Source organism: Cryptomeria japonica, chromosome 8, assembly GCF_030272615.1.
Source record: "Cryptomeria japonica chromosome 8, Sugi_1.0, whole genome shotgun sequence".
In the NCBI taxonomy this organism is placed as follows: Eukaryota; Viridiplantae; Streptophyta; class Pinopsida; order Cupressales; family Cupressaceae; genus Cryptomeria; species Cryptomeria japonica.
The window spans coordinates 687,278,293-687,293,670 of NC_081412.1; the positions used below are offsets into that span (position 1 = coordinate 687,278,293).

The window sequence follows — 15,378 nt, forward strand, 5'->3', positions numbered from 1 at the left end:
CTTCAAGGTGTTGTTTCAATTTAGGTTCAGCCATGATATCTTGGATCAGCAGAAAGCAGTCTTTTGTAGCTCAAAGTTCCACCGAGGCCGAATATATTGCAGCTTCTATGGCTGCCCGAGAGGCAGTATGGCTTAGGAAGTTGCTTGTGGGATTGTTTGGAGAACCTATGAAACCTACTATTATTCATTGTGACAATCAGAGTTGCATAAAACTTTCAGTAAATCCAGTATTCCATGGCAGGTCCAAACATATTGAGATCCCATACCACTATGTACGAGATATGGTTGACAGGAATGTAATTCAATTAGAATATGTTTGTACAAGAGATCAAACTGCAGACATTCTGACCAAACCTCTTTCCAGAGTGAAGATTGATCACTTCAGAAAAGGTTTAGGTATGATAGAAAGGTAATCTGCTTTGTAAATAAGATGTTTAATGTGTAAATTTCTTTTGTCATGTTGGGACATTTTGGGTTTCACCCCCTATGTTCATATCTAAGAGGTGACGATCTCTCAGATTATGAACACTTGTATGCAGACATCATAAGGTGACGATCTTATGATTCTCTAAACTAGTTATCATGTTGGATCTCTGGTATGTCATGGATGTGCCATGATGGTGTTGTGGTAAAACATTTGTATAAAATGTTTGTGCACATATCACAACCTGGATAAGATGAGAATTTAACCATCCTCATATGTTTATCCGTGGTATTGTGTGTTTAGGCAATACCGATATCACGTGTTCAGGTGATATCTTGTCATAATGAAATGATGAATCTTCTATATCACATGGTTAGCTGATACTCTATGTCACATACTTAGAGTGATGTTTTAAATTTGTATCTTGTGTCCTGATGGTACTTCATATCATATGTATAGATGATATATATTCTTGGAGATTGACATTATTCTGGTTATGAAAGAGAAATGTGATGCAGGTTACTTTATCTATCTTCCAAAGCTAAGAGGGAGTGTTAATGCATTAGTAGCTTCTGCAAGATAAGACTTCTCTAACCCGTTAATCTCCTTTATTATGTTATGGTTTATTCATCTATGCTATTAGATTATCTGATTTATGCTTTCTGAACTGAATATGTTTATCAGATTGTAACATTGATCATGATTATGATATTGGCATTGGATAAAGATGGATTAGACCGACCACTTGCTTAACATAGTTAAGCGTCGATCTAAATGCTATCGGGCTAATCACCCGATAGCATATTTATGTCGATTCATTTATGAATCGGCATTAATATGCTATCGGGGTATTAACCCGATAGCATATGTAATGCTATTTGTTATCGGGTTTAGTTCATACCGATAAACATTTATAATCGGGCCATTAACAAAGCATCATAACTAACATCGTTTCAACCGAGTGTTTAAGTATTAAATGTTAGTTACCAAACATAACCGAAATCGGGATGTGCAATATGGAAAGACACCGATCAATAGGTGCCTTGATCGGTCATGTCTTTCAAGACATCTATTGACCGGTCTTCTAAAACATATAAAGCCCGACATGAATCATTTGGAGAAGACATATAAAAATATTAATGATCTCTCTCCTTCAGCCTGCAACAAAACAATCAGATTATCAGACAATATAATCATATAAAATTCTCACATACATAATTTGTTCTTTTATTGCAATTGAATAAAACTTTACAGTAAGCATGCAGGGAGGGCTGCCATTGTATTTGTTTTAAAAGACACAGAATTACAGAATTTAAACTCTTATTCTCTTTCAATTATCACACCATCTGCCACTGGGAGGATTGGTGCAATACACATATCAATTTGCATTTGCCTGAGGGTTTCTGAATGCATTATTAACAAATTCATATTGTAAACTTGCTAAAAGTTTTCTTTAAACCATCACCCTCCATTTCACGGCTGGGGAACTGGCAAAGGTTGTGGAATTAAATTTACACCAATGAGATTTTCTGTTAGAGTTCCATTCGGCATATACTCGTATACTAACATTTGTTCTCACTGCTCGGTGCAAAAAACCAATGAGCCCTACTGAGCTCTTATCCCAAATCCACAAATCACTGCTTTCCAATGATATAAATGCCATTCCTTCATACTTAAATCATATAAACATATGATTGCAAAAAATAACAATTAAACTTTGCCTGAAAAAATGCATGAAGTGGCAAGCCGGGTCGGGCCCCAAAGTTGGTCCGGCTAAAAAAAATTTCGTTTTCATGCAACTGACCTCTGAAATGCCTCACGAACCTTAAACATACCTCTGGCATCAATCGGCACCATTTTCGGATCATTAAACTGAGTTTTGCAACTTTTAGGTGCCTGCGCCACATTTTCACATTTAATCGCTAAGACGTAATTTTCAAACCAGTCAAAACACCTTTCTGGACCTTGCCATCTGACAGGCGTGTACTCTGATATACAAGCATGAACTCTACCAAACGGTTTTTCAAGAACAATCCCGAGTAAAGAGATATTAATTGTCAAAAATGACCAACTGGCTTTGTCGGCACTACGGACCTGATGAAGTCAATGCGCAAGCAACACATGATGCCTTTCTTTAAAATATCAAACGATCTCCGTAGACCCTCAAATCTGAGACATAGGTACCTTGAAGTACATATCAAAACTTAGAATTCTCAGTTCGACCAAAAGTTTGACTGGGTGCAAATGGTGCGCTCATGAAAACGGCTACTTTAACTGATACAACAATGAAAGTACGGATAACTGAAACAGATGGCTCAAGAAACCCTCTGAAGAGAGCAAGTATGGTCCCATTTGGGAGATCATTGATAGGAGATGGCATCATCAGCTTCATAGGCCCATCCATGCGGCAGCCTATTATCTGAATCTGGCATTCTGTTTTATGCCTTCTTTCAAGGCTGATGTGGAGGTCCTTAATGGGCTATATGCAATCATGGAGAAGATGGGACCTGCCAGTACTTCTCAGATAGACCTTTTTCGAGAGCTACAGTTGTTCTCAGATGCACAAGGGGAGACCTTCTCTCGTCCTGTCGCCAAAGACGGTAGGACAACTATGATGCCAGGTAAAAATAAATTGTAAGGCTTAATTTTAGTTTTATTCAATACTATATTGTAACTTGTTAAATGAGTTCATGAGTGAGACTGATTTTATTTATTTTTCTCATTTCAAACTCAGATCATTGGTGGAACTTTTTTGGCCCAAAGACACCAAATATTCAGAAGTTGGCCATTCGCATCTTGAGCCAACCATGCAACGCATCAAGTTGTGAGCGCAATTGGAGTATGTTTGAACACATACACTCCAAGAGGCGCAATAGATTATCTATGGAGAAGATGAATGATCTCGTCTTTGTTCACTACTACCTCCGCCTGAGAATGAGAAAGAATGCAATAGTTGGCATGTCTCCTATCATTCTAGATGAGGTTGATCTTGAAGCAAAGTGGGCCAATAAGAATCAGACAGCTCCTGGGACTCCTACAGCTGTATTTAGTGATGATGACATTGATTGGATCGACCAAGTAGATATAGAGGCTGAGGCTGTAGCCATGGCAGAGGAGGAGCAGAAGAGAGCACGAGCAGAGACAGGAAATACTGAGACATAGAGTGACACAGCTGTTCCTGATGTTGGTGAGCATGACACGGTTGTTCCTGATGTTGGTGAGCATGGCATGCTGTCACGGGGAGCGACTATGGCTGTTGAATCATCCAGGACCTACTTTAAACGCCTTCGCAGGGGGCCAGGGTGAGAGGCTGCACGACCCTCTGAGCCATAGGCTTGTACATTTGTAGTTGTATTTAGTATTTACTATTTACCTTTGGTATTTGTATGAAACATTTGATGATCATCATATGATGACATGGATTTTTTATTCCATGAGTTTTGTAATATTGTATACATTTGACAATATTTATATATCTATGTTTGTTATTTTCTTCAGCTACAATTTGCGTTTATGCTTATGTGATTGATGTATACTTGTGTATGTAATCAAATGAGCCGAGTTTAATGATGTTTTTGTGTCTTAAAGGTGTATTCAATAAAGGGTGTCTGAAACAAGTTTTAAATCTTTAAAAATCTCTATATTTCTTGAGTTTTTCACTTTCCCGAGTCCAGCCGAGTCTGACACCGAGTCCCGAGTCCGAGTCCGAGTCGGCCTTGCCGAGTCCGAGTCCCGTTTCTTTAGGATAGAGATTGAAACAGATGTGGATATCCAAGAGTTGGAAGACAAGATAGCATCATTACAGAAGAGCAGCGAGATCAGATGTATACTACTATGTTCTTGATTGAGAAAACAAAAGAGCTGGAGCACGGATGGGAGATGACTCTTCTTGCGGCCTTTGATGAGGTCCTTCACTTAGAGGAACGAATGAAGAACCTGCCTGAGATTCCCATTGCAGAGATTGAAGGGATTACGTCCAGATTCATTGAATATGCCAGAAAGGAACAAGGAAAAGGGAACAAAATTCTAGATGAAAAGTTGTTATGAAATGATGTGGCAATTCAATCCCTATTGGAGGATGCTTCCTCATTATTCGTGCCAATTTCTATTGGCTATGTTATGAAAATGCTTATCTAAATAGGGTTATTTTTGTAACAAACCCTAATTAGGGCTTAGGTGTCAAAATCTCAGCCCTTGATCTTCTTTAAATCTGGGCCATTCATTGTATTTGAGAATGCTATATAAGCTCTCACTCAATTCATTTGTAGAGGTTAAGAAGAATAAGTTTTTTAGCAGCAGAGAAGAAGAGTAGTTATTCACAAAGAATACAAATTTGGTGAAGAGAGAAAGTTGAACAATTGTTGTTATATTTTGCTATGAGATCAATGAAATATTAGTTATGGTGTTTTATTGCAATCTTTGTGGCTTCTTACATGGTTGTTTATCTTCTTGAATCACTCTTATTGAAGATAGTATTTGGATGTTAGAGTTAGATTGAGTGATACATGATGTGCTTGATCTTTTAGTGAAGCTCATAGTCCAAACCACTAGCCTCTTACTGATTGTAAGTGTGCCCTATGTGGTCAACTGGAGATATTGAAATTGTTTAGGGTTCAATCATTACTTGAATACTGATATGTATCCTATTGATAGTATCTATGTTCATTAATGATTCGAATTCCCTTAGAAGATTGCATCGATTCCAGTAGAGTTGTTGTTCTATGGCAATACTGAGATTGGTAGAGTTTCACTAAGATCGCCCTCCATTTAGTCATTCGTAGGCTTACTTTAATATAGCCCTCTCTAATCCCTTATCTTTTATCCTTTTTGAAACATCGGTTAGTAGTAGGAAAACCCAGTTCCTCATTGGTTAAGTAGTTGCAAGAACCAGCTTTCATAGAAAGTACGTAAGGCCCCTTGATGAAACAGCAAACACAAAGAACATTGGTGCTTATCCACACGTAGAGAACCTACATATTAGAACCTTGGAGTTGCCTCGATTGATCCTTAGGCGAAATCTTCAGCATTCGGGGAAGCTTTGTTCAAGAGAGGATAAGGTACCTTTGGGTATTTTATTATGTGTTTGATCGTGTATAAAAGACACATCAACATGTAGTCACCTTCCTTGGTATCCTTGTACTCGTTGATGAAGTCCTCCTCTTGAAGTTGCATGACGATGTGAGTCTTGCAATCTTCCCTCTTTGCTCCCTTGAGATGTCATTTGCAATCTGCTCCTTTCACTTTCTCCCTTAATCATCTACAAGATAACAAGGAAAGGATCAAATATACAAGATATAATATTTACTAATTTTACAGCTCCTTTCATCCATATGTGCTCTGATTTATGTCTGATCAAACAATGTCTTAGAAGTTAGATCTGATTAAGGTCTGATCTTAGTCTGATCACACATTCTCCATTCTGATATGATCTTTGATTGGTCTGATTTTATGTTTCCGGGTCTGATCCTCATGTGTGCCAATCTGATTCTGGCTGATTTCCTCATGATCGCTGGGCACAGTGTGCATGTATGCTTGCACAAAATCACATCTCTTTCTCCTAGACTTGGGCCCATTTTCTACATTGGATTGCACAAGTGATGGCGCGATTTTTATGTTTGTTTGCACAATCTCTTTAAAGAGGAAGACGAATTTTCACCATGCATTTGCAAAACCTTGAGATTCAATTGCACAAGTTTTGGTGCAAATCTCACCTTCAATTGCACAAGTTTCTTGCTTGAGTGGATTTTATAGGGTTGTTTGCACAAAGTTGCTCCATCTATTCGATCTCATTTTTGCCGTTGACTTGTATAAGTTTAGTCTTATTTTCCCCTTTGCCTAGACAAATCAATTATTAAGATGTTCATTTTGATGTTGCATTCTTTCAAATCATCCCATGCTTAGGCACATTTCAAGGGTTAATTTGCACAAATACCACTTGATGAGCAAGCCAATGCCAAGACCATGCCTTGAGCAAAATTTTGCCTTAGCCAAATTTTTCAATTTCAAATTTCCATAAGTTCATTGCCTTAGAATTTTGCTTTCTCCCAAAGACGAAAATTGAAATGCACAAGAGAGGGACTCCATTATACAAGGAAGATTTTATTTGCCTCAAAATCATTATTTTTCCAAAATCAAAGCCTAGAAGGGAATTTCCCAGTTCGCTTACCTTGACTTCTTCCCGACAACCTTGGCAATTCTTGCAACATATTGGCATTATTGACAACTTCTTACAACCTCTAGCAATTTTGCAACGTGACCTTTCTTACTCACTAGCAAAGGTTAACCACTAAGAGACTGACACTAAGCCAAGACAACAACACAAGAGCAAAGCGAAAAGTGGGGGTCCCCATTTGCAATGGGGTGATGTGTGAAAACATCACAATAGTGTGGTTGTAGACACCTATGTGGCTGCAAAGACTTTCTAGGGCACATACTTTGCCAATCCAAACCACTTTGAGTGGGATTTTGCGTTCTTCAAGGACATACATGAATATTTTATGTGGCACGTGTATATGAATGCCTCCATGTACTTTGCTTGGTTAGAGTTTCTCTACCACACTTGCCCGTATGATTGTAAGATGAAATTGGTGAATGTATCAACATTCTAAATATGACAAGCTTTGTAATGGCCTTTTGTGTGTCTCAAATGGATTTCTGCAGGGTATTTATGGATGATTAAGTATGTTCTATACATTGATGGCATTATTCAGATGCATTTGAAATTATGAATGCATAGTTGTTGTCTCTATCTTTCCAATTTGTTATTTGTGATTCTATACCCAATGAATAGGCATCTCTCTAGAATCATATAACAATAGCACATCATCAAACAAAACATAAATTAGTAGTCTAGGAGTAGTAGTTTTGTGCATCCGTGAATTAGTAATATAACTAAAGATTATATTCAAGAGAGCTGCTAAAAGAACCTATCTCATGTGGGTTATGCTTGCACAATCACATCAACTATGTAGGGGTTTTGAGATAGCTAGTTGTACTTGGTTTAGTGACACTTTGGGACCAAACCAACAGGTTGGATTTGGCTATCGATTGGTTTATTACGATATACACCAGGAAACATCCTCTTGAGTTGAAGCTCAACTCAAAAAAAGAAGATGGAACCAACTCTTGTAGAGTTGGCCCAACACTCCATGATTTGTGAATGAGCTGATTTCACTCGCATGACGACAACCCTGGCCTTGTGAGTGACATTTAGTTCTAGGAAGTGGAGCAGCAGTTTTGGGACCTGTTGCCATTTTATGACACCCTCGGTCCATCAGTGAGAACCGATCAGAGATATGTTCCATGGACCAGCGCTGCCCAATTGATCAAGGAGAAAAGCAGTGAAATCATGGTTTGAAGTGTTGTCTTGTCGGAAGTTCCTTGGCCCTCTCTTTCTCTAGCCTGGAACTTCGGAACCCCGAGGTTCCGAGATTCTTTGCCTTAGCTTCTTTCTTTCCTGCTCCGGAACTCCAAGTTTCCGAAGTTCCCTTCCTTCCCTTAGCAAGTTCCTAAGTCTTCAACCCCGGAACTCCTTGTCCAACTACGGAGACCCCGATCCCCAAAGTTCCCCAACTACGAAGACCCCGGTCTCCGAAGTTCCGAAGTTCCTAAGTCTTCTACCCCGGAACTCTGGAACCCCCAGGTTCTGAAGTTCCTTAGTCTTCTCCCCCGGAACTCCGGAACCCCCAGGTTCCAAAGTTCCTTAGTCTTCTACCCCGGAACTCCGAAACCCGTTCCTTAGTCTTCTGCCTCGGAATTCCGGAACCCCCAGGTTCCGAAGTTCCTTGTCCAACTACGGAGACCCCGGTCCCCAAAGTTCCCCAACTACGGAGACCCCGATCTCCGAAGTTCCCCAAACTTGCTTCTGGCTTGCAACACTTCCGGATGGCGTGATCGACACTCAAGGCTTTAAATGCTCCGACAGTTTTGGTGACTTATGCACTTTTTTTGTGGAGCCACAAGGGTGCATTTAATGTTTTTGGCAGGATTTCCATCAAGGGAGGTACGGGCCATGCTTGGTGACTTATGTCATGCCTGACTTTGGAAGGTCAGTCAATCTATCCTCCTAAGAATTGCCTTTGGAGGTATGGCTAGGTTGCTTGCATGTACAAGTCAGGTGCATGCACTTCCCTGCACTTCCAGAGTGACATGCAGGGGTCATGATCACCATTGTAACCCATTTTTTCTATATAAAGGTTGTCAAGCCTCATTGTAAAGGGTTCTCTCCCTACTGCCTTGAGCTTTCTTATGCTCTTCTCTTCTCTTGAAGACTTGTAATTTTTGCATTTCTGCAACTGTAAGACTAGCATTTGGCCTTACGATTAATTGAAGAACACTATTCTTGCCTTCTTTCAACCTATTTATGTTGTGTATGCTTTCTTACCTTCATCATAGGTTCATGTTGTGGCTCTTTCTCTTCATATATGCTGTGTTAACTCATTTTCTGAGTGTGAATTGTGGGAATCCTTCTCCCCTCTTGGCATTCAGTGGATTCTAACCTTCATCTATGCATTGGGGTTACTCATATAACTGAAAGTTGTGCATCTTCAGGGTGTTTCAGTTAATTACTTGTGTCATTTGGGTAGGGAGAACTATCTCTTCTTGGTGCATCACCTCCCTTGTTTCAAGCAATTTCTCTCTTCTTTTTTCCTCTACAAGTTGTTAGGGTAGGCTTAGGAGTTAGTTTTAAAGTGTTGACTTGGTTCAACACCTGCACCTGGATAGAGAAGGAAGTCGGCCTTCTCCAGAGATTCAACCCCCTTGCACAAGGTCCCACACTTCGGGGTTGTTTCCATGTTTCACAAGGTTGCTGAGTTGATAGCTCAGCAAGGGTACAAGCTTTTGTGATAACAGGACCCAACACCACATCTTTGTGTTTCTGTTTGAATTGTTGGTATTGTTGCAGTCTCAAAGAAAGAAAATCAGTCACTTGATTTTCATTTCCATGGTATTTAAAACATAGTGTATTTATGAAGCAGAAAGAGAATTCTATAGGAGATTTCTGTCATTAACTGAAAGGTAGGAATGATAATAAGGACAGAATATGATGAGGAACCTTACATGCAAATATTTTTTCTTTAGTGTAAATTCAAATCAGATCATAAGGAATAATTGAGCTGTGCAGAATTCATGTAAATACTGAAAAAAGGCAAACCCTTGCTAAATGCTGAGTGCAAATGCAAGGAAAAAAATCCCCCATTTCTTATCCATGCAACTAGAGTAGCAGAGACAAAAATTACAAAAATTTCTTAACTCCAACAAAATAACTTGGAAAAAATCTATTTCATTAAATTCTAGGGTTGTTTTCTAATTTAGAGTATTTAAAAATAATGAAACTCAAATTCTCGATTTGCCCACACTACAGAAGCAGTTGCTTAAAAATTAAGCTATTCTATGGAAAACGAAAGATATCATTAGCAAACCCACAAAAACATAAAATAGATAGTTTTCTTCTGTTAATATGTTTCCAACATAATGAATGAAAACAAATCTAAGAATTAAAATTTCTTTTGTGCATTTAAGTCCACAGTCCAGGAAACATATAGATACCTTCTTTTGCCTAACTGATACATAGCCACTTGTATCAGCTTCCTTGCTGCTCACAATCTTCTCAATATCACTAGCCTTAACACGAAACTTCATACTTCCCAGCTGCACCAATAAACTGCCATCATCTTTTGAAGGGGTTTCTGCAACAGTGGCTAATTTACTACCTAATCTTTTAACAACAACTTGATCTCCAATCTTGGGAATAGGCAAATTAGTCTGAACAGTATTTGTCTGGGAATTCAACACCTCTTTAGCAGTTGAACAGTATTTTCCCACTATAGAAGCTATATCTGCTTGAGTTTTTCTCATGAATTCTGATATATCTGTGTTTTCTCCATATATTTTCTTCTCAAACTTTGCAATGGCTTCATCAATCTGATACTTTGCTTCAGTTATCTCTTTGTTCACAGCATCCACTTCCATCAGCTTCAAGTCCACTTCGCGTTCATTGAGATCTTCTGTCTCACCAAGAAGCTACAGCATTCCCAATAGCAATAATGAGAAAATTTAAAAAGGAATTACATCTCACATCTCGGTTAACTCTAGGAGCATTAGGACTTCTATTGCTATGCATCTTTTGCACTCTAATTTTATGGTCCTAAGACAATAACATGGTCTAAAAGACTCTGAAGAAATATTCCAAACACCTGTTACCAAAACATCCAAATAATCATAATATAATTATTCATCACAATTTAGGAACATCTCATTTTTCCTCAATTTCTATTATAAAAAGATTCAAAAATGTTTTCTTCTTGAAAAGATGACCGATGTTTTTTATTTTCCAGTTTACTGTTTTTCTTATTTAATCTTTTATTTCGAGATTTTTAGCAATCAATTACTGTTTGCAATTCTGGCAACCTTGCCCCAAACATCCTTTTCTCTGCCTCTCTTTTCTTCCGTCGAGGTATTTAGCCATTTGATTTTTTCAGATTTTATCTTTTTGAGTGAGCATATGCAAACATAAATAAAGTATCAATTTATTCCTACCAATGGAAAAGGCAAAGCAAGCTTACTGAAAACCTAAAGATTGCATTGGTAAAGGAAGAGAAACATTGTAAATTTTATAGTTCAAAAGAGCATCCAGGGTTAGACATATATAAAAGCAAGAAATAATTGTGCTGATAAAACATGAGTGGGGAACAAAATTAAATCTTGAATTTCAGCAAATTCGCATACATTATTACTTTAATCATGAATTATAAAGAATAAAATACACCAACGGCTAAAACAGATATTAGAAATATGCTATAAATTGCTTTACTAGTTTCATATTTACAAAGGATTAACAACACTCATTCTTCTCCTTACTGCAAGAGGACAAGCACACAATACTATCCAGAGATATATATATCAGCTCCACAAATTAAAATTTGAAATCTAGTACTTTTACACCATTTCAACCTAGAGGCAAGAACTATGAACAAAATGTTTGACCTTATATAGCAGCCAGTACAATCAACTTATGAAATTGACTGTCTCCTTATTTTCTGTGTTAATCTTCCAATCATGACATCTGTGTTGCCAAGTTAATGATAGCATGAAAACTGCAGATATGTACTGTATTCTTTTTGACAGAGACATGACCGTCACTGCAAAGCCTTGATGTTGTTTGTAACTAGGGTTATGCATGGGTTCGGATTGCCTTAAGGCAACATCCGAACCCCTTTAGGGCCGGGCCCTATCCTAGGGTAACGTGACCCTATCATATGCACAACTCAAATATCCACGCTATGTTAAATTCACGCCATTTAATATATTGGCGCCAAACCCAAAGGAGGCCGACTTGCATCCAAGGAGTAAAAGATGTGTATAAATAAGTAGCATTTTGCAAGTCAATACACACTCATCTATTCTACAAGCAAATGCGAAAACTGCTCTGCTAATAAGGTGCGAATTAATAAGGAAGAAGGCAAATTCATCCAGATTGGTGCGAATTTGTGCAAGATTACATAGGTGGTGTTGTACAACTTGGAGAACTTAAAAGGAGCAGATCTGCTACACAAATAGATCAGATCTGACAGAGAAGCTAAGTATTGTATTTGTGCATTTAAGAGGAGAATATATAATCTGACCTGTGGGTCTTTCATGCTGGGTTTTTCCTCCTTGGAGGTTTTCCCAGGGTATGTGTGTTTGTCTACTGATCACTTACTTCCTGATTTTTACTGAATGTTAACTTATTTATGACAAATCTAATTACAATCTAGGGCATAAATAAAAGATATAAGTCTGATTAACAAACCTAGGGTATAAAATTACACTTGAGACATTCCAATTGCATCAGAAATAATAATTATCAAAAGGGAGCAGTGGTGGATATCAGACAATGAACGATCCTAGATTACCTTCGATTTAGCTACACTACATAACAGTTATGAGCAAAAAATATTGTGCCATCCTGCCATCATTTCTTCAGATTGTAACTTTGTAAAATATTCTCCAATATTTTACTCCTGGTATTAAATTAGCATAGATATCTTAAAGACATCTATCTAAAAGATACCAAGAGATATCACTCTTGAGGTGATGTATAAGCTAAATGAAAACAAAACAGATTAAGTTCACCTGTTAAGTACATGGCTATTATCTTAAATAAGAGATTTAATAATAAAATGTCTTGGACATCATTTGCAATTATTGACACATCTTCATACCAGCTCTTCATTAGGGACAATGTTGTGCTGATCTTAGAACTCACTACCTTTGGTCATTGAGGTGTCCTCTTGTTCAACACCTTGTGACTGATTTTTCTTCCCGCTCTACTATCTTAGCTTCTTTCTTGACCTTCTCTTGTGATTCTAGCTCTGGCATGTTCTTCACTATTTCAGGTTCCATTGTCTTGAACTCTCCCTCTTTCAAGAATGATTCTTTTGGCTCCTGCTTCTTGATCTCCTCAGTGGATTTTGAATCTTCCTATTCTTTTCTCCCTCTTCTTATGCAGTCACAAAAGCTTTTTTTATTTGGATTCCTCATCTTGTCATCTCTATCACATTGATCCATTCTAAAATCCTCTCTATGGGACTGCTTTTCATATCTTCTTCTCCTTTGCCCATTTCTTTGAAACTCAAAATACTCAATAAAAGTCATGTCTCGACAAATGGCTGGACCCAGGTCCACATATTCAGCGTGATATCTCGCTAGTTATTTATTAAGATCTTTTGGTATAATGTCCCTTGCTGCAATTTTATATCAGATCTGAAAATAAAACTTCTATTCAACCCAGATTTGCAAAATACACAAAAATTGTGAAATTGGGTATACCGAAAAATTTATCCTCTCTTGATCAAAATCAGATGTATGCTAAGATTGCAGGAAGATCATACATTGACTCCAAGGCTCCAATTGAGTACTAGCGACTTTAATATGGATATAGAATAGTTCAGTTGATGTTGATGGTAATCCAAGGGGACTTACGCACACTTGAAGAAGACTTAGACAAACTTATATCTTCAAGGAGATTCTCGCGAATGATTTGGCAGTATATAGCTCTCTTTTTAGGATTTTTCGATAAGATGATGCAGAAAATAAAATGGGAAAGGGTTTAGGAAAGCTACTCTAAATATAAGAACTCAATAGATAACAATGATTCAGATGAGATCTACCACACTTTACATCACCACTAGTAGACAACTACATAAAGAGGGTGCAATCTTCAGAGGTTGTGTTTGTAGGTTTTTAAACCATTGATGAACACCATCAGAGAACAATGTTCATCCAACAATTTAGATTAAGCACACACATATAAGAGCTCAGTCTAACCTTAAACTGTGGATAGAAATCATCTATCAACAAAAGGTATGAGCAAGCGATCTCACCATAAAACACTACAATCAACTTTGTTCATCTAAATGCTTGAAAGAAATCTAAACTAAGTGAGGAAGGTGAAACCATACAAGTATTGAAACAACATAAATGAACACCAAAGCCAATGTTTCACTATTATCATTTCAGAAACTTATTGCAACAATTTCATGCAAATCTCCCTCCCCTTACAAATGAAGGGGTGAACCCCTTTTATAGGCCTCCAAGAGGAAAATGGATGGCCGAGATTATAAACCAATCAATGGCTAAGATTGAACATGCAAAACCCTAATAAGGGTTTGACTAAAGATTCCCAATCATGACGCCAAGTAGTGGGAATAAACATTAATGAGGAATCACATCCACTAACAATTAATTGCTCCTTACTCTAAAAATGGCGTCCATAATGCATTAAATGCACTATCACATGAAACATCGCTTACATGCATTAAATGCAACACTATCTCCTTGAATATGTCAATCGCCACCATGCCATCAATGTTGAGTTCAAAAATGAAAATTTCTATAATTTCTTGTGTCATAAATGTGGAATATTCTCTTTGCATGTCACCAACTCATTAATTGCGATAATCTTTCCATTTTGGTTGCACAAAGATATTTTGAAAGATTTTCCTTCCTTGGAAGAAATTTAACAATTTTGTCCACTTGGAAAGGAATCTTGTACGTCTGGAATTCCAGGAGAGAGAAAACCTTTGTAGAGAGATTTTTAATTTGAAGGAGTTTTTTTATGTTCCTGTGCACATCTTGTCCTGAAAGGAGATTATTCAATCATTCAACCATTTTTTCCATGTCTGGGAAATTTTATCTTTTCCGAAATTCTAGAGAGAGAAAATTCTCTCAGCCAATTTTTTCCTCGTGCCTTGGAATTCTTCATCCTTAAGCGTAATTTTCACCTTGGTGAGGAATTTTCTTGAATTTTGAATTTTTTCATTAGCCATGAATTCCTCTCTCTACTTTGTCCTTGGGTGTATTTTCATCTTGGAAGGATGAATTTTGAAAATTTTGGAATTTCCTCTTCTTCATGTTTCTAGTGTTCCATTCCTCTCTTGAGCGCAATTTCTTCATGGAGGAATTTTGGATGTGGCAGGAAATTCCTCCTCAACCTCTTTCTAGCTCTCCTTTCATGCCTTGGGCACATTTGACCCTTGAAGGAGGATTTTGCATTTTGGAAGAAATTCCTCCTCTTGACCATTCTGGGGCTCTAGCTCAACCTTGGGCAGAATTTCACTGTAGAGAAGGAAATTTGAACTTGGAGGAAAATTCCTTTCTTACCCCATTTTGGCACTCATCTCCTTGCTTGGGCGCATTTTGCTTGTAGAGGAATTTTTGCCTTGACAGAATTTTCCCCCCTGACTCCATTTTAGCGCTCATCTCCTTGCTTGGGCGTTATTTCACCATGTAGGAGGAAATTTGGAAATTTTGACTTTTCGTCCACTTCATCATTTTGGTGCCCACTTCATGTCTTGGGCAGATTTTGGCAAGGATGAAGGAATTTTATGAAGTTTGGATTTTCCTCCTTGATTATGGTGCTTATCTCCTTGCTTGGGCGTTATTTCACCATGTAGGAGGAAATTTGGAAATTT

General features: G+C 37.8%; 1 protein-coding gene across 5 annotated transcripts in view; it reads right to left on the reverse strand.

Moving 5' to 3' along the window:
- LOC131032364 (uncharacterized) overlaps positions 1–15,378 on the reverse strand; it is an 88,904-nt gene that overhangs the window by 46,070 nt on the left and 27,456 nt on the right. For all 5 annotated transcript variants that reach the window (XM_057963308.2, XM_059210040.1, XM_057963309.2 and 2 more), the window contains one exon: positions 9,974–10,447. In XM_057963308.2, coding sequence (XP_057819291.2) covers positions 9,974–10,447 — 474 coding nt within the window. The remainder of the gene's footprint in view (positions 1–9,973; positions 10,448–15,378) is intronic.